The following is a 23,198-nucleotide window of genomic DNA, read 5'->3' as shown; positions in this document are numbered from 1 at the left end:
CTTCCACCATTTGAAAGAGAGCTCTGAGTGTACAGGGTGCATTTTATAGTGGCTTATGGAGGTTTTAGGCATCTGAATCCATTTTGTTTTAATGGAAAGTACATGGCTAAATCCATTTGCTTTAAAAACCACCCTATAAATGTTTTAATAAACAAGGCTATTATCTCTAAATGGGTTTAGTGATCAGAAAACTGGCTTTCATATTCTACTTGCAGTAGCACAACTACAATTATTTAATGAGTGAAAAAGTTTGGTCAAGTTATTTGATCAATTTCTTTATCAAGTTTATGTACAGGGTCTTCTTCATGGTGGCTATATATGAGGAGCTGAGACTGAATGTGCTCAGTTACATTAATATCCGTGTAGTTGATGATTGCTCTGGATTGACTCAGAATTTAATGGCTGCCATGATAACTAGGGGACAATCCCCAGTTTTTGGCCCCATCCATATTGTGGGATGCACTGTGCTCTGCTGTTGGGGATGGGATTAGATGTTGGAGTGGTGGCAATTATATTTTTGTCATGGACTAACTATAGTCGCCTTTGTTTTGTGGCTGAGGCACACCTGTCCTGTTGGGACCAGTCCGCTAGCCACTGATTGGCAGAGCACATCACACTCCAGCCCCGCTCTCTCTCTTTACTTTGTTACACCATTCCATCACATTCCCACCTGGTGCTGGCAAAAATATGTCCTGTTGGTGAGATACAGGCACGTGACCAAAAGGAATGTAGAACTGGGGGAATCTTCACCAGCCCCTTTGTGATGCTTTGGTGGCACACAGGGACCTTATCAAGGGATAAGGATTTGGCCCAATGAGCCTGGTAAATTTTTGGACCAGACATTGTTACTTCAAATTTTGTGAAATGCCAAGAATTTGAGTAGGAAAAAACACATACATAAGTACTGACAGCAATAATATAATTATTATAGCTCTTCCTATTAGATTACAGAGTAGCAGCCGTGTTAGTCTGTATCCGCAAAAAGAAGAACAGGAGTACTTGTGGCACCTTAGAGACTAACAAATTTGTTAGTCTCTAAGGTGCCACAAGTACTCCTGTTCTTCCTATTAGATTAGTTACAAGTTAATTGTAGTAGAGGATATTCTATTTTCAAATTTGGTACCAGTACAATACATGTAATTGGGCTTAATATGGAACATTTCCATGAACAGAAGGGTAAACATTAGGGTTGATTCTTCCTTAAGCCTTCAATGCTATGTCCCATTGTAGGCCAATTTGTGCCTACCCCTAATGTGGCTCCCTAAAGTAAGACCCTCCTGTGGTTGCGTTAGAGCTTCCTACCTCATCGGTCAAAGCATAGGAAATAGAGCAGAAGGAGCAGCTCACCCAATGTCTTCCCTCTCCCAGTTAACCATGTGCATAGGGAAGGAGGGGCAGAGGATGGGTAGAGTGGAGCTGGCACAAGGGGGAAGTGAGCTGTGCCCTTGTCAGGGTAGCTGTAAATCACTTCCCCTCAGGAGCAAGCAGAGAATAAATGGTAACTTTGACTCATATCTACAAAGGTACGTAGGTGCCTAAACAACAAAGTTAGGTATTTAAGTCCCAGTTCTAGCTCCACTGCAAGCCACAAAACTCCTGCCAAACTCTGTAGGTCCCTGAATTCACTCGGCACCTAAGATTTTGGAGTAATCTACCATTTTACTGTAGATAAATATTTAAACAGTTACTGAGGTAGAAAGAGAGAGCGAGAGAATACCTAAATACCTTTGTGGATCTGGGCCTAAGTGCTAACATTGTAGTAAGAGACCAATGGCAAGATCTTAAGCTAGTGTATATTGGCATAGCTCCATTTGCTTCAATGCAGCTACGTCAGTTAACAGCAGCAGAGGATCTGGCTCATAGTATATTTTCCACAAGCTGTTTTAATGAAGCATTGCTGGTTGATATAGTATTGAAAGAGTTCCTGAGGTTACATCAGCCATAACATAACACAAAACATAGTGCTGTTGACAATTAGACAGTTTTGCTATTCTGCATCTGTAGTATGTTGGTTAAATATACTCCAGAGTCTGATCATGCAGTCTTATCTGTGAAGGGGCAAAGGTCATTGAAGCTCTATGCAGGGGCAAGGGTCTGCTTCCATGGATGCAATTACAGGACCAGAGCCTTCATGTGTACTTTTCAGAGAAATAATTTAATGCACTTTTGTGTGTGTTACACAACTATATTGATGTAAGATACTGCATGTGTCTAAGGTTGTTATCAAGTAAACAACATGGGTGAGATAATATCTTTTATTGGACCAATTTCTGCTGGTGAAAGAGACAAGCTTTCAACCTTACAGAGAGCTCTTCCTCAGCTCTGGGAAAGGTGTTCAGAGTATCACAGCTAAATACAAGGTTATCAAATGCCATGTTTTATGCTCTGAGGAATAATATGTGGTCATGTAAAGATAATTGTAGTACATACTCACAAAGGGGTGGAGTTAACGTTGCTTAGTCTTGTGGCTAGAATTTTAGTTCAAATATCATGTAAAATTCACCCGTTTAAATTATTCATAAACAAAACATTATCTTAAAGTTGTCATACCATAGTGAAAGTACATATTTTTTTTCACCCTCTCGTAACTCAAAATGAGTAAAAGAATTCTTCCAGAAATATTCACCTCTGGGTTAAGTTGAGGAATGAATGCTTTCAGCCCCAAAAGAAATTTTTACACAGTGTTAAAAGACTATACAAACAGGGCTTTGTAATGAAAGTTCTAATATATTTTAACTGTAGCTGACACTACAAAGTTTGTAAAAATTTCAGGTTTAGAGTTAAGAAATTGCTAGTTTAGATATCATTTGGGGATTTTTCAGCATGACAGACACTATGTAAATGTAAGATACTATCATTTCAATGCATATGTGAACAGTTTCAGGCTTTTGTAAGTGTTGTGACTTAGCTAGTCATTACATTTAATTGGAAAATGGAGACAATAACTGACTACCCACACAGAGATTCACCCTTACTAAATCTATTACAATTGAAATCCTAACTTATTCTTTTCTAGCACAAATCCTCTGTGCAAGTAAGAATGCATGTGACGCCAAGTAAGCCTTTTAACATTTAATTGTAAGAAGTAAGGATTAGTATTTGCATTTTTTTGTAATTCATTTGCATTTTATCTCTAATTTTTCATTTTAAATTCTGTTTCTTACAGACACAGTTGTCTCAGGCTTTAAATGGTGTTTCAGATAAAGCAAAGGAAGCTAAAGAATTTTTGGTTCAGCTGAAAAATATATTGCAGCAGATACAGGTAATTTTATACTATTTGTTGTTTTGATAATACAATAATCATTAGAGCTGAGTGCATAATTTATTTGATGACTTTAGTCTCTTGCTGTTCACAGATTGCCTGGAATAACATACTCTTTTCTTTAATGTATTTGTTAGGCAAAATTATTTATCAGCTAATGTCTACAAATATTTGTTGGCCTGTAGATTGTATGCCATTTGTTGCAAGAATTGGAAATTTGAAATTTGTTTAATTTCTGATTGGACTCATTGGTTGTATGGTGTGCTTCTGTTCACATACTGGATGAGTGTAATTCTTAGAGTCAGGTTTTTGGTAAAAATACTAATTTTTACAAATTCCAAACTTACTACCTGTGAATAGTCTAACATTTGCTTAAATTATGCTGTTTCTGAGAATATTCTTGTATTTTAATTGTTAGGATATTTGTGGAAAGTCAAAATACAAAAAGGGCACAAGAACTGCCAAATGAATGTGGGGAAGGAGGGGGGTTGAGTGGAAATTATTGTTGTGTATGTTTCTGTTCAGCTCTGATCATTGGATTTTGACTCATTACATTGAGCAAAAGACTAATCTAAAGCACACATTTATATTTGCACTAAAAGAGCACAAAACCAGTGTGAAACTCAATTGTTTTTTTCAAGTGAATATAGGCTCATGAAAGTTGCTGGATATTGGGAATTTTCACCTCTCTGTCTACCCCAGGAGTCGGCAATGTTCGGCATGCGGCTCGCCAGGGTATGCACCCTGGCGGGCCGGGCCAGTTTTATTTACCTGCTGACGCGGCAGGTCCTGCCGATCGCGGCCCCCACTGGCCGCGGTTCGCCGTCCCGGGCCAATGGGGGCGGCGAGAAGCAGCGTGGGCGAGCGATGTGCTGGCCGTGGCTTCTCGCCGCCCCCATTGGCCCCAGACGGCGAACCGCGGCCAGTGGGGGCCGCGATCGGCCAAACCTGCCGCGTCAGCAGGTAAATAAAACTGGCCCGGCCCGCCAGGGTGCTTACCCTGGCGAGCCGGGTGCCAAACGTTGCCGACCCCTGGTCTACCCATAGAACAGGTCTGGGACATGCAGCAGCAGTGCCTGCTTCCCTATACTGACTCACCAGGGCACTAGAGGAGGATTATTATTGTTCTAACTAGTGATTTTTTCTAGCATGGCTTCTATGATCTACCCACTGTGTGCTGTCTGCTTTACTTCTGGCCCTTTGGTCATCAGTGAGCAATCCCCAGTTCCTGCTTTACGCAGAAAGGGAAGGCAGGAGTTTGAGAAATAAATATTTGATCTAAAATTAAATTATTTTAAAAACCCAGATTGAGTTTATACCACAAATGCTGCCAACATATGCAAAGTGCCACAGAATGCTGTATCCCCCACCATTCCTCTGTTGCTCTGCTAGAAGTGCCAATATGGGAGATTAACTTATTTTTTTAAAGTGATATGGATAACTGACTGATAAGAACTGGCCTAAACCACCAACTCATGTCCCTTAGGCCACCAAACAGCTGTCAGATGGTAATGAACTTCAGCCACTTACTATACACATTGAACAGTTTTGAAGCAGTGAGCTGCAGGTGAAGGACTCCATAGTCCATCGCTGATCCACTGGGTCACCTAGCTCCCTTCGGTAGCTACTTTTACCCTTTTGAAACCTAAAGATGAACATTTACAAATATTAAAACTGTGCTGTAAAATCCTTTAATGTATATGAACAGAAACCCTGGCAAATTGTTATGCATAATGGTACTGTTGTAATTAGAGTCGAATGACAAGGAATTGTCTGGTATTCGTGACTATGACCCCCTGAATCTCCACCCCATGTTACAAAAATCCTAGAGGTGAACCCAAAGTAGAAACCTGCAGCTAATCCCCACCCTCTGAGTTTTGAGGAAATTTGAATCTGGAGTTGGACTGAACTCCACATCATGGGCCCATCTCTATAATGGGTCTAAACCAGACAAAATCTGAACAAATCAGAACATTGGGAATGTTTGGATTCAGATCCATGGCCTGAGCTGAGAAGCATGATTCTGGTTGTCTCCAATAAATACCTCAGTACTGGCAGCCTCCCACTTTTACCCCTCAGCAGAACTGTCTTACACGCAAGCATTTGCTCAATGGAGTAAAAGATATGTAGTTTTTATCATTGTATTTAAACACCATACAAGCCAGACAGCAAGTCAAACCCTTTACTCCCTTGCTTAGCAAGAGAGAGCTGTGCTCTTACTCTTGGGTTCACAGCCTCCTTTTTTTTCTCTGCTCTTATTTTTTTCCCTGACTGTGGATTTCTGCTTTTCTTCTCTCCTTTTTCTCTTCTTAGGTTACTTTCAAGTCCCTTACACTGTTCTTCTTGCACTCTTCAAAACCTGCCTGATTGCCCTCACTACCTCTTTCCTGACTCTCTAAGGGGCCTTGTTGCTGTCACTATACAATTCTCACTCTTCTCCCATCTGCTGCAAGAAGTACTGGGGGGCGGGGGGTTGTAGTCCCCATGACAGGAGCACCCACAAGAGCACTCATTCTGACTCAAATTCTGTGCAGAAACCAACATTTCCCTATCATCTTGTGAAAGACAAAGTGAAGGCACGGTGGGTGTAACCCAAGTAGAGGAGGGACAGATACAAGCAGAAAGGGGCTGGAGCTAACCCGTGGTCTAGTTGTAGCTCATCTAAGTTCAGCCCAAGCTTGGTCCCTTGCTCCCCATGCTAGCAGAGAACCATGGGTGATTCTCACAGGACTAGTCTGCACTGAAGCATACACCACTGCAGCTTCATTGTTCTGGGACATAGCTCTCTTGGGTATGTCAGCTCAAGCTACACTGAGCCTGCAGTATAGACCTAGCCAAAGAGGCAGTGCATTCAGCTCCCAGGGAAAGAATGTTCTTTCTCTCCTTAATCAGAGAGGGGGCTGCATGAATCATGGCTTAGGGCAGGGGCAGACAAACTTTTTCGCCTGAGGGCCGCATCGGGTTTTGGAAATTGTATGGAGGGCCAGTTAGGGAAGGGGGTTGTGGCCCGCCCCCTCCCATCCACCTCCCCAGGACTCCTGCCCCATCCAACCCCCCCATTCCCTGATGGCCCCCCGGGACCCCTGCCCCATCCACCCCCCTCCGCTCCCTGTCCCCTGACCACCCCCGGAACCCCTGCTCCAGACTGCCCTCCACCACCCCATCCAACCCCTCCTCTCATTCCTGACGGCCCCCCCCCCGGGACCTCTGCCCCATCGAACCACCCCTTCTCTCTGTCCCCTGACTGCCCCGGGAACCCCTGCCCGACTGCCCCCCACCGGCCCATTCAACCCCTCCTCTCATTCTTGACTGCCCCCCCCCGGGATCCCCCATCCAACCATCCCTTCTCCCTGTCCCCTGACTGCCTCCGGAACCCTTGCCCCTGACTGCCCCCCGCCACCCCATCCAACCCCTCCTCTCATCCCTGACTGCCCCCCCCCCGGAACCCCTGCCACTATTCAACCCCCTTGTTCCCCGCTGTCTGACCGCCCCAACCCCTATCCCCGCCCCTGCCCACCCCCCCAAACTCCCCTGGCCTCTATCCAACCCCCTGCTCCCTTCCCCCTTACCGCGCTGCCTGGAGCACTGGTGGCTGGCAGCGCTATAGCCGCACTGTCTGGCTGGAGCCAGTCATGCCATTGCCACTGCGCAGCACAGCACTGGGTCAGGCCGGGTTCTGCAGCTGCACTGCCCCAGAAGCTCGCTGCTTCGCCATCTAGAGCATTGCGCCAGCGGCGGAGTGAGCTGAGGCTGCAGGGGAGGGGGAACAGCAGGGGAGGGGCCGGAGGCTAGCCTACCAGGCCAGGAGCTCAGGGGCCGGATGTGGCCGGTGGGCTGTAGTTTGCCCACCTCTTGCTTAGGGTGTGAGGATGAGGGTAATAAAATTTAATCTAAAAACGGAGGTAGATTGAAATACATAGAGGGGAAGATAAAAGCCAAAACAAAGGGAAAAAGATGGGCATAAGTAACATGTGTGCATGTGTAAGGGATAGCTATGCAGAGCCTGATTCTCTTCTCACTTACACTATTTTTACTGTAAGGTAATTCCAATAACTTCAGTAGAGATATTCCTGATTTGCGGCAATGTAAATGAGAGCAGAGGCTTGATGCTGCTCTAACATTCGTGTAAATCAGGAGAAACTGTCAAAGTCAATGGATTTACACTGGTGCAAAAGGGGTATAAGAAAGAAGACAATTGGGCTCATTGACTATAGAGCTAAATTTAATTTTCCTTTCCCATCTAGATGTCCCTTCTGTCACTTGAATCAAGTCAACAGGGAAGATCAAGAATAGAGGAATTTGGCACCAATGCTTATTGCTATCCCAAAGTAGGGATACTTTGTAGAAGAGATGGCACTTGCATCTTAAGACAAGATGCCTATTTAAACCTAATTTAGCTTGGCAATGGCTCCAGAATAATGAACTAAAATTGGCAAACCATCTTTTTCTAAAACTGATTTTTTTTCCAGAGATAAAAAGACATACATGTAGTCCCTAACATAAACAAAGCAGTGTGTATAACCCATACATACTGGGGCAGCAAATTGTGCACATTCATAGATTTATATTTAAAGCCTAAAATCAGTCAGGAATTCATCCTGGAAAAGTAACACTTGTGGTTTTAATAACTGATTTCAAAGAGAACCTTGTCAGAGAAATGGATAGGTTAACAGTTTAAAAATACTGTAAATCCTTTGGTAACTTTATCTCTCTATCATCACTGGGCCTAATTTTCCACTGCTTTTCACTTTGGAGTCATTTACTCTAATGCAAAGTGCATGTAAAACTCTCCCCATCAGACTGGTAGTATTTCACACCCACTTTGCACAGGTGTAAATGCCCACATGAGGTGAACCAGTGTTTATATCTGTTGACAGATGAGTTCTTCCCTGAGACTCTCTATTGATTCAGTGGGATTTAAGCTTAAAGTTAAGCACATGCCTAAGTGCTTTGCTGAATTGGGGTTCCAAGCAGAAGACAATGGAGAGCTTTGCCAGCTATACTTGTCCTGGGAAAACTGACTACCACAGTGGCCTGTTAGAAGTGGATATCAGTGACTATATCAAATGTAAAAAGAACAGGAGTACTTGTGGCACCTTAGAGACTAACAAATTTATTAGAGCACTAGCTTTCGTGGATGCATATGCATCCGAAGAAGTGGGCTGTAGTCCACGAAAGCTTATGCTCTAATAAATTTGTTAGTCTCTAAGGTGCCACAAGTACTCCTGTTCTTTTTGCGGATACAGACTAACACGGCTGCTACTCTGAAATATATCAAATGTAGAGAATTGTCCTCCAACCTTTAGGAAGGCAATAGGACAAATCTAATTTTGGCCAAGTGGACAAATCAGATTAGTAAAATATAATTCAAGGGGGAAACAGAGTGAGACATTGATTTAAATAGGATTTAAGCACATGCTTAAAGTTAAGCACACTAAAGCTTAAGTGCTGAACTGGGATTTGGGGAGAAGCTGGTTAGACAGCCCAATGTCTCCTGGAAACAGGAGCATGAAGGCTTCCTTCCCCCTCCTCAAGAGCAGCTGCTTAGCTTGTATGATGACTTCCATTTAAACCAGTCTTATGTTGTGAATTCCATGGGAGTGAAATTCACCTGTGTGCAGAGGACCAGCCCAAAGCCTAGTGCTATTTAAATCCCACTTAAGCTCTGCATAGGCCTTCTGCTGGTCCTCTGTACAGAAGTGAATTCTACTGCTATGTGACTAAAACCTACAGTGTATTATTTTTAAAAGGCTAACCAAATTCATGTTTCCAGGGAAGATGTAAGCATGTGCTAACTACAAGAAGCTCAAAAAAAAGTGCTCAGGTTAAAATTGTTCCTTTCATTGTTCTATTGCCCTCCGCCTTCATCTTGAGGCAATATACCACAGTCTCAAGAATTATATTTATTCTTGGTTTATTCCCCTTGGGATCAGTCTGTGGACTCCATTCTGCTCAAGTTACTATGGTGCAACTCCCCTGATTTCAGAGGAGTTTCAGTGAGGTAACTGAGAGCAGAATTTGGAACAATATTTTAAGACGACATAGAGACTCCCACACATTCATTTGTCTGGAAAATGCTAGTATATTAAGGGGTTACAATAAATCAATTTTGTAGCATAATCATCCTGACAGTGTCCCTTAAGGCATTTTATAGTCAGCAGTTGTTAACAGTGCAATATGTAATGGAATCACAAAGGAAACATGACATGCCAAACTCTTGAAAGGAAACATTTTCTAAATGTAAAACGTGTATATTGGTTTGGGTAAATAACAGCTTTTACTGTAAAAAATTCATTTGCATAGATGAATATGATTGTCACCTTCTTCTAGGAAAATGGGTTGGATTATGAAGCTTGTCTGGTTGCTCAGTGTGATGCCCTGGTTGATGCATTAACTCGTCAAAAGGCAAAACTGCTCACAAAAGTTACCAAAGAGCGTGAGCACAAATTAAAGGTGAGCACAACTATTATGAGTTACAAGCATTCCAGAGAGTGTGGCTACAAATATTTCTATTGAAGTGTCTCTTTAGCCTAGAGTTAATGCACATTAGGCTAAGTCCTGAAGCCCTTATTCAGTTAAAATTCCCATTGACCAGATCTTGAAGTCCTTATTCAGGCCCCAGTTTAACAAGATACATAAGCATGACTTCAATGGAATTATTCATGTGTTTAAAGTTAGGCATGTGCTTAAGTAACTTGCTGAATTGGTGCTTCAAACTTTAGGCAATACTCTTATTGAAGTTTATGGGTCAAATCCTGACAGGTGCTAAGTAATCGCAACTGATCCCACTGAAATCAACGGGCAGTTCAGGCACTCATTACCTCTCTGGTTTTGACCAAATGGAAGCAATCTTGTTCAGGAAAGGACTGAATAAAAATTTCAGGATTTAGTCCATTTTTTTAAACCTTCAGAATCTCAAGTGTCTGTGAGAGACATCCTGAGATCCTCTTTCACTCTCTTCTCAAGAGAAATAAGAGAAAAGGGAAGGAAAGAGAAAATGTAACTGGCTGATTGGAGTGGTGGTTAGTAGGGTTCTTTGTGGTGAAATTTCATGCAGCTCATAGCTCTGTATTTGAAGATATTACAAGTTCTGGGTGCATTACAAATATTTTAGTTTTTTTTCTATTGTCTGATTAACACAATGTAGAGGGAATGGACAGACTGCTTCAGCTCAGTGTTCCGGGAACCCCACTCTCACAACTTCCTAAATTTATGGTGTCCCACTAAAAGGCCTGATTCTCCTCTCACTTACACCATTTTTACCTTGAATAACTCCATAGACTGCAGTGGACTTACTCCTGATGAGAGCAGAAACAAGTCCAAAATTGTGGAAAAATGAGAGATGTGCCTTTCTTATTCTTTTCCTCTGGATGAACAAGGGTCTACTGTAAATTATGAAGGGAATGATAGAATATAGATGGACCAGTAGTCCTCATAGTTATCCTGTTTAATATATTGGGTTTAAATTATTTTGTTATTAAAAGCTCAAATTTTAATGGAAGGGTGATTGCATGTGCAGTGAACAAATTCTACACCCATTTGATCCTAACTCCTTCAGCCATGAGCAGACTTGGGTATTCAACACTTAATCTGCTCTGATAATTGAGATTCCCTGTACATGACATTTTGCCAAACTAATTATCAGTATTTACAATACAGAGCAAAGAAGTGTAGCTGATGCAGATGGGGTAATACCCATATGACAGCTAAAACAAACATAGCTTTAACACTCTCTTCCATTCACTGCTGCTGCTTCTGAAATAATTTACTTGATTCAGTGAAGGCTGAGACGATTATCATAAATATACTGAGGTTTTCATTTGCAGGTTGTTTGGGACCAAATAAATCACTGTACTCTGAAGCTACGTCAGTCAACAGGGCTTATGGAATACTGTCTGGAAGTAATCAAAGAAAATGATCCCTCTGGTTTTTTACAGGTATTTTCTTTTTTACTCTTGTGAAGAAACAAAAAGATTAAACTGGAATGTAAAACTTGCTATGGTGGAGTGTTTAGCTTAATGGCTTGGAAATGGGCTATGGAGTCTGTCAGCTGCAGGTTCACATTCTATCCTTGTCAATATAATACCTAGAAATTATTACAATTTGGTGGCTAATATGAAATGATTTTGGTGCATCTATGCATTTCCCAATAGACAAGGATCTGCATCACCCAAAAAAACTCCAACATAATTGGTACTCTTGTTGGTAGTTTAAGCAGAGGCCAAGATTTGAATGGACATGGAAGATCAATTTTCCCCTTTGCCCAGCCTGCTCTCTTTGCAGTGGAATGGGGACCACCAGGGAACTGGTTATGGCTTCCTGATTTTTGCACCAACCCAGTCTTAGTGTCAGTTAATTAGAGCAGCCCAGAGACCTTACACCATTGATATTACCAAGCCTCCAGCTTGCTCCTGATATGTCCCCTTCCTGGCACCATATCTCTCAACTGTCAAACCTGCCAAGTGTGTGAGTGCAAAATGAGTGCCAATTTTGATGCAGATATGGAACACCTATCTTGTTGCATATCAAACCTAATTTACATATGATGATGTTTTCTAGATTATGAGACTTCATTTAAAGCAGCATTTCTCAAACTGGGGTCTGCGAAGGTACTCCAGGGGGTCCACCAGCCCCGCTGTTCAACTCCTCCCCCTCCCTCCCAGTGCCTCCTGCACGCAGGGGAACAGCTGTTCAGTGGCATGCAGGAGGTGCTGGGAGGGAGGGGGAAGAGCGGGGATGGGGCATGCTCAAGGGAGGAGGCGGAAAGAAGTGGAGAAGAGGAGGGGCAGGGGTGGAGTGGGGCTGGGAAGAGGGTGGGTCCTTGGGGGAAGGGGTGGAGTGGGGGCGGGGCCTGGGTTGAGCAGAGGATTCGGGGGGGAGGGGTCTGTGAAAACTTTTAAATCAAAATGGGGGTCCTCGGGTTGCTAAAGTTTAAGAACAGCTGGTTTAAAGGATTATTTTCTCACTACGTGAATTAATTAAACCACTTTTAAAAATGAAAACTGGGAAATCAAATTCTTGTCACATGCAGCCATAAAGTCCCCTAATCTGAGGCATCATCAGGATAGAACCCTGGAGTTCTAGATCCTGGGCACAGACCTTTACCACTTGAACTACAGATGTAATTACTGTTCTCTCTGTAGACCAGCCTCTAAAGGTGGCCTTGACAGTGGATTACACAGCTCTTCACTAGATAGCAGTTAATATTAGAGATGAGGATGCTTGGTTCTATCCCTGACTCTGGGAAAGAAACATGATGTAATGTTTGGAGACAGGAAAACCAAAGCACATATTTGGTGCATTCTGCTTGAAAGGTAATATGATTGAGTGGCTAGTATTTTTATCTCCGATATCAGAAACCTCAGTTTTATTCTTTCTTCTGCTCCCAGATAACCCATGTAGGGGTATAAAGGATGGGGGTTACAGGTACCCCCACATGGGCAATTAGTCTATAGCACAGTCTGACCCCAAATTAACACATGGAAAAGTCCAAATAGTTTCTTTGATCCAAACTACCATTTACCATGGTATTTTAATAGCGCTAAATCTGAAATCCTTACTCAGTCTTCACTGAAGCTATGTGCCAAACTCTGAGAGGTTCTGAATGTCTGCAGTTTCCTTGTCTCAGGATTTGGCCTATTGGAGTTTTGCCTCCGCAAGAACTAAATAATAGCTGAATAAGGATTTGGGGGATGATCCTGGGTCAATTACAAAAGAAAACATGGTGACCAGCAGGTGTCGTCTTCCTCCCTTTGCCAAGTGTAAAGAGTTACTATCTGTTAGGCTCAGCTATTATAATGAAATCCCCATACTGACATGCTTTCTTCTGACTTTCTCTGGTTTGCCATTCAGTATGGATTTATTAAGTTGTTTCTGAAAATTATAAGATCTTTTCATGGTTACCATTACAAACCCAACAGAAGGGGGTCAATACTTATCTTGGCAGTATTCATCAAGCCCTAATAGCTTGTGGTTGAACTAGAGCAGAGCTTTAAGAGTGGCATCCAGTCTTAATTTAATGGAGAATCAACCTCATCCTTTGGAGAGCTGTTCCAATGGTTAATTCCCCTCACTGTTAAAAATGGGCACCTTATTTCCAGTTTGAATTGAAACTAGCTTCAATTTCTGTCTGCTAGACTTTGCTAAATTAAAAAGCTTTCTAGTGTCAGAAATCTTCTCCCTTCAGTTCACGGAGATGAAACGAGACATCAAGACAGCTGCTGTGTAGATCAGAGAGGAAACACTGCTTTCTGTATGGCTCTCAGGCAGTTAAGATACATCCCCAGCCCTGTTCCAAAAAGCTTCTTTTCAAAGAAAACTAACTTTTTCAACTCTCACAGGGGATTTGCTTTGAAAAGACAACACGGGAAGATGCAACACACATGGAACTCACAGCAAAATTACCATGTGCCCTGCTTCAATTAGGCCATGAGGCTCACAGTCACCTTGTATGCTATAGCATAGTCATTCAGGTCTGTCACTTCTAACTTATTCTGGTCTATTTTTGCATTTGCAGTTTCACTAAAAACCTAATGTTCTTTTTAAGATTTCAGATGCTTTAATCAAACGTGTTCAGGTGTCTCAGGAACAGTGGGTCAAAGGAGCCTTGGAACCAAAAGTATCAGCTGAATTTGACCTGACTCTGGATAGTGAACCTTTACTACAGTCAATTCACCAGCTGGATTTTATTCAGATGAAATGTAGGGGTGAGCTTTTGTGATTTGATTTTTATTTTATTTTTCATGTCTGCTTTGAAACAGTGCTGTAGAGGGGGAGGTGAAGGAAGGTGGGGAGAAAGAGAAACTAGTTGCAATGTATGGATAGTTATTTTTGTCTTCTCTTAATCAAACATGAATTTACCAAGGAGTGCTTTCACCTCACCTCAAGTGACCCAGACAAGCTCAGACAGTGAAATTAGGTGAAGTTAAAGATTTGAAAAGATAAAAGTTTCAGACAACGACCATCTGTCTGTTTTGAAGGTGGTGAAGACATTGGTGTCTTGACAATATGAACTTGAAAACAACTTAGCTCCTTTGTGTAGCATTAACAAGTTTAATACAGTTAATTAAAAATGAATTGCCGATAGGGCTGGGTGGAAAACCACAATTGCCTTTTATGGGCAATGTTGAGGTTTCAAAATTTTATTGTGAAAACATGGGCAAGAGGCCAGCCCTGAAGAGCCAATAGGCTGGGATGTGGGAGACTCAGGTTCAAGTCCCTGCTCTGTCTGAGTCACAACTGGGTCAGTGCCCTACCCACTGGGCTATATAGTCAGTATCACTCTGGAGCAATTGATATTGAATGATTTATACAAGGTGGAACAGTTTCAACAGGAGAGAAAGCACAAGACTGACTATATAACCCAGTGATTAGGACATTGACTTGAATCCCAGTCTTCCATATCCTAGATGAGTGCCCTAACCACCACACTATTGGCTACTCTGAGTGAACTTGCTCGTACTCTCTCTCTTTCTCCCACCCTCAAACTTTTGTCAAAACTGATCCATTTCCACAAAACGTTTTAGGTTTTGACAAAACAGCTTTTTTTTTTTTTTGACAGAAAACAGTTTCATTGAAAAATTTTCAACCAACTCTAATTACCAACGTGTCAGCAAGAGTATCATCAGTGGCAAATGAGTCACTTCTTACTCTCAGGGCTTGTCTACACTACCGCTTAAGTTGATGTAAGTTACGTTGCTCAAGGGTGTGAAAAAAACAGTACCCTGAGTAATGTAACTTAACTCAACTTACAGCGGTGTCATAGCTTCTGCCTCTTGTTGAGGTGGCGTAATTAGGTGGTGTCAATGAGAGAGCGCTCTCCCATCAGCATAATGTGTCTTCATCAGACATGCTACCGGCGCTGATTTAGTGTAGTAATGAAGACAAGCCATCAGTAAGGCAGAACCACTATGATAGTTATACTCAGTTGCCAGAGCCCAAGATAAAGCTTTTGGAGGTATGGGCAAGAAATTACCATGGAAGGTCATTGGCTATGGAATTCCTTAACACCAAAGATCAGGATAAGCCCAAGCCTGACTGTCTAAAGGACAAATTGCAAAACCCATCATTTGTACAAGGCCTCCCTCAATAACAATGACAGAAGAGCAGCCTGGTGATGTTTCCTGTGGGCAGGGAAGGGAGAACAAAAGGAAGGGTGGTGGGGGGAGGAAGTTAAGCTAAAAATGGCTGAAAGTAGGAGCTGGTAGGGAATAGTTGCCATTTGCAAAAAACAGTGTCATGCAATTTTAAATGTTGTGCTTGGAGCTTAGATACCAGGGAGACAGGCACATCCAAACTGGATGTATATGGACAGATAGACATTCTGTAGGGGCCTGATCTAAAGCCCATCGAGATCAATGGGAGTGTTTCCTTTGACTTCAATAGGCTTTGAATCCAGACCTAAGGATACATGTGGAAGACACGGAAGAGTCTACCAGAAAGTATTGGATGGGTTGAAAATAATTTTGTTTTTCTCTGATTCCACAAGAGCAGTCCATACACATGAGGATTCATGTTCATCTAGTAATTTATCTGTTCTCTGTAGTCTTAGTTCTGAACTGAAACATGCGCAAGCTAATGCGAACATAGTGGCTAATTTGACAGATAAATCCTTGGAGAAACAATGGAAATTGTTGAATTCAGATAAATAGTTAAAGGCCAAAATAAACTCTTTGAGAGGGGATTGCATCTCAGCATAAATGGGTTATATTAATGAAGCCACTCTAAAAACATCAGTAAATTGCTCCTTTTAAAATTTAACAGCAAGAAAAATAGAAGCGAGAGCACAAGGCATGAGATTTAAAATGTAAGTGAGAAAGCCTCTCTGAGTGTCATCTGCAGAGGTGTCAGTTGTCAACTTAGACTGGTGTTTTAATCAATCTAAATTTAATAGTGGTTTATAGTCTCCCCTGAACAACTAATAATGAATTTAACTAAGCCACTCATGCATTCCAAATAGCTAAGCAACCCAGAGAGTACCTGAGATGGGAACACCTTAGATTTTTGGCTTCCAGACATTCATCATTTTTTTAATTTACAACATGCAGAAAATCACTCTCCCTTCCCTCCCACCCTAGGCCATGTCACCTCCACTCACGTGTGCATTTGGAGGGTAGAACCAAGGTTGTGCCCATTCTCTGCCCACCTGCATTGGTGGGGAATATTGGGCATGTAGCACCTGCTTTCTCCTTGGGACCTGTACCCAAGGACCAGCTAGCCCTTTCAGGGGCATAGGGAAGGCTCTTACTTCCCCTTATGCTGTGTGATCAAGTAGTACAAGCCATATTCTAGTTCTAAATAAATGTACAATCACAGGAAGATAGGAATTGTTTGACATATAGAGAGACATATATAAATAAATACCATTTTTGGCTGTGTGCTTATTTCTATTTAACCTTATAGGGTATGTTTATACTGCAATCACGGGGTGTGACTCAGCTCAAGTAGACATACCCAAGCTAGCTATAATCTAGCTACCTCGGGTTCTGAGCAATGAATCTGTGCAGCGTGCACCTCAACATGGGCTGAAGAAGCCCACACTGCACCCTGGATAAGGACTGACAGTGGTAGCCAGCACTGAAATGCACCCTGCTGCAGGCTCTCCAGGTCCCAAGCTAGCTAGATTAAAGCTAGTTCAAGTATGTGCACTTGAGCTGCAGCCACACCCTGTGATTGACGTATAGACATGTTGGTATTTACTGGGCTTTATTTTTGTGATCTCAACCCTTTTCTCCCCCAGTTCATTTCCATTCCATACCAGATGGAAAGGTACCTTTGTATTCCTGACATCTGTCCGTGTCCAGCCTGCCCCAGTATGTGTTGTCTTGTCCCAAAAAACTTTTCTGTGTCAGCAAGTTGGTGGTAACGTGGACGCTCATTCCTTCTGTAAAGTCTCTCCCTTCCCCACTGATTCCTTAGTGCCTAAAAAATTTAAAACCAACTTTACACTATCATCTCATTCACATATTGAGAATCTGAAGAGCCCCCTATCCAGATGGCCCTGCATGTAGAAATGGAAGGAATTATTTCAAAATAAGTGGCCATGTTTCACTAGCCAAAACCAGAGTGGTAAGAAACAGAGCTTTATAAATAACTGGGAAACCAGCATAACATGTTGAGGCTTTGCTATTTATCCATAAGCTAAATACAGAGCAACCCCTAGGCTTGCATTCCTGAACCAGTAGTCTCACAAAAATATATGCCCCTCCTGAAACCAGCTCCTCTTTTTCCAGTCCCATTCACCACATTGCCTCAGATAGCAATCAATCTTTGCCAACTGTTTTGGTGTCATATGGAAATTCTACCAACTCTCTATGTTGTTTGGTCTGGCAACAGCAGATTCAGAATGCGCTTTAATGACTTTCAGAGCTAAACCACAATGGGAGATCGGGTACAATCCCAAGGGAAAAAGTTCCAGACTGACCCTTTTAACTGCAAGTTGTTTTTTCCTATATTTTTCCTGTTTATTTTCACCCTGGTATCTGAAGATTGGAAACTGGAGGAAGTTGTCCATGTTTAAATAAGGAAGCTGAGAGGTGGGACGGGAGGAAGGGGAGAACTGCGAGGGGTAACTTCACCCGAGAGGAATGGAATATTGTCATCAGCACTTGTTGATGTCTGAATTTCTGAAATCTTTTTTCAAACCTCTGGCCTCACCTCATTCAACATCACTGAGCTTGCACAGGTCAGTGGGAGGTGAATGCCTGCTCATAAACAAACACTGATTCACTGCGTTAGACAAAGCATAATGAAAATGAAATCAGATTGTATTAAATTAGCCCTGGTGGTGACTTGTGCATATATCTTACTGGTGGTCTAAGGATAAGCCTCAGATCCAAAACTAATCTCGGTAAATAATGATCAGGCAGAGTTTCTTTAACATTGAGAAATGGAATCCGTTGCAGATTTACTGCACAGAAAGCACAAGTGTGGTACTGTAACGATGAGTGACAGGAGTGACTCTTTGCTAGCCTGTTAGCAATACCTCAACACTCCAGGAGATATGTTGATCCACTGAAAGACATGCACAGTTTCTAATATTTGGTGGCATTTTGATTTAGCCCACATTTCTTTCCTTCACCTCCGTCCTCTTCCCTCCATTATATTTTCTGATTGCCATGGACTGAAATCCCTACCTTTCTCCATGACTAGCTGTGTCTGTACATCACATCCTCTCTGTTTTCACTAAAGACATGGACAGAGATCTAATCCAGGTTTGATTTGTTCTTGAATGCTGGAATAGTGATGGGATTAGTGTTTGTTTGTTTGTTGCAAAAGGAAGAATGGATATAAATGCTTAAAATCACTTTTGGCATGTGGCGGCCCATCTTTTCCCCATTCCCTTTCACCCACTCCACCCGCTTCTTGCCAGGTGGCGTGATCCAGAGATAACCCTCATACTCACACTGCCTCTGCTGTAGCTCCTGTCCAATATCCAACCCTGGTTTAGAAAGACTCACACCCACTGCGGTCTTCTCTGCCAGCCTGACACAGCTTTAAAAACCAACCACCTCTTTCCACCCTGATGGCTCCAAATATCAACCTGTCTGGTTCTCCTCCCCCAGGAGCATACCTCCCTCCTGTCATCCCTACCCAGCGCTCATGATCATCCCACTCACATCTTCCTACGGGGACGCCCTCCTTTCCCCCCACCCCCCAACTTGACAAGTCTCTCACAACTCAGACTCATCACAAAGAAATAATTTGGTATTTGGAAAATCCAAAGGAGTGGCTTCATCCCTAGTTTTATCTCTGTTTATTTAATTTAGGGGGACCTAAAGTTTACAGAATTTCTCATTGTACTGTTGTCTTGCTGAATATAATCCCTCTACTGACTAGCCTAGGAGAAAAGTCATTGTACAGCTCGCTGGTCAGGTTGACAAACAGCAAAATAGAACCTTTGAACATCCAGCTCTGTCCCTACAGAGGGATGGGCTATGGGATGAGTTGAATTGTGTGTGCTAAGCTTCTAACATGCCATGAGACATCAGTGACACAGTGTTGATCTAGTACCCAAAGGATGTCCTGCCTGCATCATTTATAGAAGCTCAGCATTTAGAGATGGAAAAAACGTGTTTGGTTATCTGCTCCATCTCCTTGCCAAGGCAGCATTTTTTTTAGTGCTTTCTACAGTATAGTTTTAAATGGCACAAGCGATGGGACAGTTCTGTAATTTAACAGCTAAGTGTTCTCCTCCCCCCCCCCCCCCCCCCCGATACTTAGCTTGCATTTACCTTTTTTAACGTGTGTGTTATTGCTCTTAGGTACAGCCCAATGTACTGCCCTAAATAATTCGCCTCCCTTTCATTTATTTGTAGACAGAGAGGCACAATTCCTTCCCCTTCCCCCTTTGCTCCAGGAGACTGGCAATCTGCTACTGGCTCTTATCCGTAGGACATTGCTCCCTCCACCCAGGCCAGCTCGGGTTGGGAGTGGAGCCAAAGCTCTGCCCATTCCTACTTACTACTCACCTACCTACATGGGGTGGGAGGAGGAGATTAGCAGCACGCATGCAGCAACTGCTTACTCCTATATGCTTGGACCCAAAATCCAGGGAGACCGTGCAGGGGCCTAGTTAGGGGTAGAGAGGTAGGTTGTCTTACTCCCCTTTGCTCCACTGTGTGGCCATGCAATCCTCCAGAATAGTATGGCCCTAAGTTTCACAACGTCCATGTGTGGTAGGTTGGAGGTGCACAAGGATCACTTCACAAATTCTGAAGTGCATCCACTTCTGGGATATAACACAGCAGATCCCCAAGTCTTTGCCTCAAAAGATATGAGTTATATACATTGAAGTCTAGGTGTCCTGGGCCAGAAGGGTCGGGGGGAGGGAGGAGTGAGAATTGTGTCTCACCTATTTAACAGTACATAGCAAAACTAGATGGCATTACTACTTGTTTAAGGCTTAAAGGTGACCTTCAAAGGATTTTTTTTTTAATTGGGCTTGTGGCTTTTTTCACTTCTTTATGGTGGATAAAACTTGAAAACTTTCTTTTAAAGTTTTGGGATTTTTTTTGCTTAGATTTAAACCTTAGAAATGTCAGGAATCTGATCTTCCCCTTGTTTTGTGAAGGGGCTCTGGGGGGGGCGGGTGTCTCACTGGATGTGTATTGTGAACATCGCATTTTAACTAAAGTGGCAGGAGTGTGACTCTTTAACAAAGACATCTTTTCTCCAACTCGTTCATTACTCACTGACATTACATCTGTGTTAACAAGAAAAAACAAAAAAAAACCCTGAAGTTTTAAACAGTCCAACTAAAACTCCCTTCACCTCCTAATTACAAAGCATTGAGTTTCTTGACTGTTGTGATATCACAATTTCACTAGTACTCCAGTTACCATATCATCTTCCAGGGAAGACAAGACCCAAGCTCTAATGTAAAAAAAACAAGCAGATTTTTATTTATTATATACTTTCAAGTCTTCTTTAAATATCATAAAGAGGCAAAAAATGTCACAACTTGGGGGAGGGGTCACCTTTAATAGTTTGTTTTAAAAGCTGTCAGCCACACTCATTCTTCTGGGCTCTGTAGTACCAGCTCCACGTCACAACACCCAGAGTATGGAGCTGGACCCAGACCCACGGGACTGGAGCTGCCACTGTGATATGAGTGAGGGGCAGGCTTGCTCTTCAGCCTGCACACCTCCCTGGGCCTCTCCTCCTCCCCAGGCCAGGATTAGGGTAGCGATGCTAGGGTGGAGAGTGCTACTGCTAGCCGTTACTACTCCCTCAGCAGTTCAGTATAGTGCACCCAGGAGGCTACATCCACCCCTTGCTGAAAGTGCTCAGCATCTTGCAGGAAGCACCCAGCACTTTGCAGAACTGAGCCCTAATAGTAAAATTCAGCCCCATGCAGAAGGCCAGTCCAAGGCCTCCACGCCACCACTATACCCCAATAAAGCCCTGGGATTTAAGTGGTGCATAAGCCTTGCATTAGTCTTCTGTACAAGGGTGAAATTCACCCTAAATTAGGATTCTTGCTGACTAATTCCAGTGAAAGGAGAATGGAAAGATGCTGTGATGCTAGACAAGAGAGGTAAATTGAGTTTAGTGGCATAGACAGATAACATACATGATCCCTCCTCACGGAAACATGGCTGAATGTTCCACTTTGCTTATTTTTATTTTTGAACTATCAGCCCAGTCAATGGTACAGTAACATTTTCCTGGCCCAGTCAGTACCGACAATACCCTCATCCACAATGTCACCCTCACTTTTATAGTTTCCAAATGGATGAAGCCAACATCAGACTCCTGTAATGTAAAAATCACCTTTTTCTACCACAGTGATTCAGATAAAAGATTCAAATGAAACAATTTTTCTTTAATAGTATCCCTACGTTTCTCCTGAAACTTTTTTTAAACAAAAAATTGGGTTTTTGATGACACAAAACATTTTGTGAAATTTGCTTTCTGTGAGAAATTTCAATTTTTCCTTGAAAAACAAAATAACCCCATACAGAAATATTTCAATTTGGGTAGGCTGCCACAGTGCCTCATGGATGTTGAAGTTGGGTTGTTTCGTATCTCCAGTCTTTTCTATGGACTGAGCTCCGAGGCCACACTACAAGGCCCATGATGCACGATGGCATGAGACACTCTCCCCCTTCACCCCATGCCCCACTTCCTCTCTTTAAGAGGGGAGACTGTTGTGCATCATGGGTGATGTATTCTGGCAGGGAGTCTGTCCTATTGAGGAGAATGGATGTCTGTGGTGCCTGAACTACAATTTCCATGAGGCACTGTGGCAGCATTTTCTAAATCAAAATTTTATTTTTTGTCCTAAATATTTTGGTATCGGCTGAATTTTTTTCAGTTTTCAGATAAATTTTTTGGTATAGAATTTTTGGTGAAAAATTGAAGTTTTCCATGGGGAAAACATATTTTCTGACCAGCTCTATCCCCAAGTAACTTTGGCTACTTTGCAGAATGGGGGGGATTAAAAAGGAGGTGAGGGAAATAATGGATCATCATATTGCTGACAACAGAGTCTGATGGGTAAGGACAGAATTACACTAATCTGTACTCAGTTCCCATTACAGTGCCACCAGTCCCGTTACTGCAGCTGGAGAAGTGTTGTACCCGAAACAACAGTGTGACACTGGCCTGGAGGATGCCACCCTTTACCCACAATCCAGTGGAAGGGTATATCTTGGAACTTGATGATGGAGATGGCGGCCAATTCCGAGTGAGGACTTCATTCAGCATTTATTTGGGTTCTCTCTGTGTTATTGTTAAACTTCCATAAGGACATGGATGTAGGAGGGCAGATTCTCTAATTCATTCCTGCTTCTGCAGTGTAATGAGGCCAAAAAGCTGCTGGATCGTCCCAGATGAGGATTCCCCTTGCGTGGAGGTGTCTCTAACTAGTGTAGTCAGTTTCTGTGCTGCCCTCCTGCGGACTCTGGGACAGAGGGCTTGTGAGGGTGAAAGGTGGAATTTCAGGGCACTACTGCGGTACTCAGCTGGCTGATAGCCCCTTGCAGGATATAATAAACTGGAGTGGAATAGAGAAGCCCCAAGGTTGCTCTAATGTGCTGGGGTTGAACCCATTGTATAAATGGCCCAGGAATTGGAGAGGTTCCTTTGCAGATTTCACTGTCCGCTGCACCCAGCAAACAATGACCCAGGTCAAGAAATGCAATCATGGAACAATTCTATTATTCACGGTTTTCTGGGTAAATTTGGCTTTTATGTGAGGTTCTCAAAATCCTTTCTAAGGTCACGGAAGAGGGTGAGTGGCTGAAGCTCAACTCGGACAAGACTGAAGTGGTGATGGTGGGCTGGGGGAAGCAGCAGTAGATGGCAGAGGTTATATGAGTCCCTTTGAAAGAGTATGTCTGCCATTAGTTACTAATTTTTGCAGTGTAGAGGTGATCTACAACCCCTGCTTCTGCTTGACAGTCCTATTATAGAAGTGACCCAACCAGCTTTT

General features: G+C 42.8%; 1 protein-coding gene across 5 annotated transcripts in view; it reads left to right on the top strand.

The window, feature by feature from the left end:
- TRIM67 (tripartite motif containing 67) overlaps nucleotides 1–23,198 on the top strand; it is a 48,673-nt gene that overhangs the window by 5,415 nt on the left and 20,060 nt on the right. For 2 of the 5 annotated variants that reach the window (XM_042848330.2, XM_042848334.2), the window contains exons 2-6: nucleotides 3,167–3,262; nucleotides 9,593–9,715; nucleotides 11,089–11,199; nucleotides 13,809–13,968; nucleotides 22,294–22,451. In XM_042848330.2, the coding sequence (XP_042704264.1) occupies nucleotides 3,167–3,262; nucleotides 9,593–9,715; nucleotides 11,089–11,199; nucleotides 13,809–13,968; nucleotides 22,294–22,451 (648 nt within the window). The remainder of the gene's footprint in view (nucleotides 1–3,166; nucleotides 3,263–9,592; nucleotides 9,716–11,088; nucleotides 11,200–13,808; nucleotides 13,969–22,293; nucleotides 22,452–23,198) is intronic. The other 3 variants (XM_042848332.2, XM_042848331.2, XM_005291245.4) reach the window with 3 other exon arrangements.

Source organism: Chrysemys picta, chromosome 3, assembly GCF_011386835.1.
Source record: "Chrysemys picta bellii isolate R12L10 chromosome 3, ASM1138683v2, whole genome shotgun sequence".
Lineage (NCBI taxonomy): Eukaryota > Metazoa > Chordata > Testudines > Emydidae > Chrysemys > Chrysemys picta.
The sequence above is the reverse complement of the archived record's forward strand: the minus strand, read 5'-3'. Positions and strand labels throughout refer to the sequence as shown.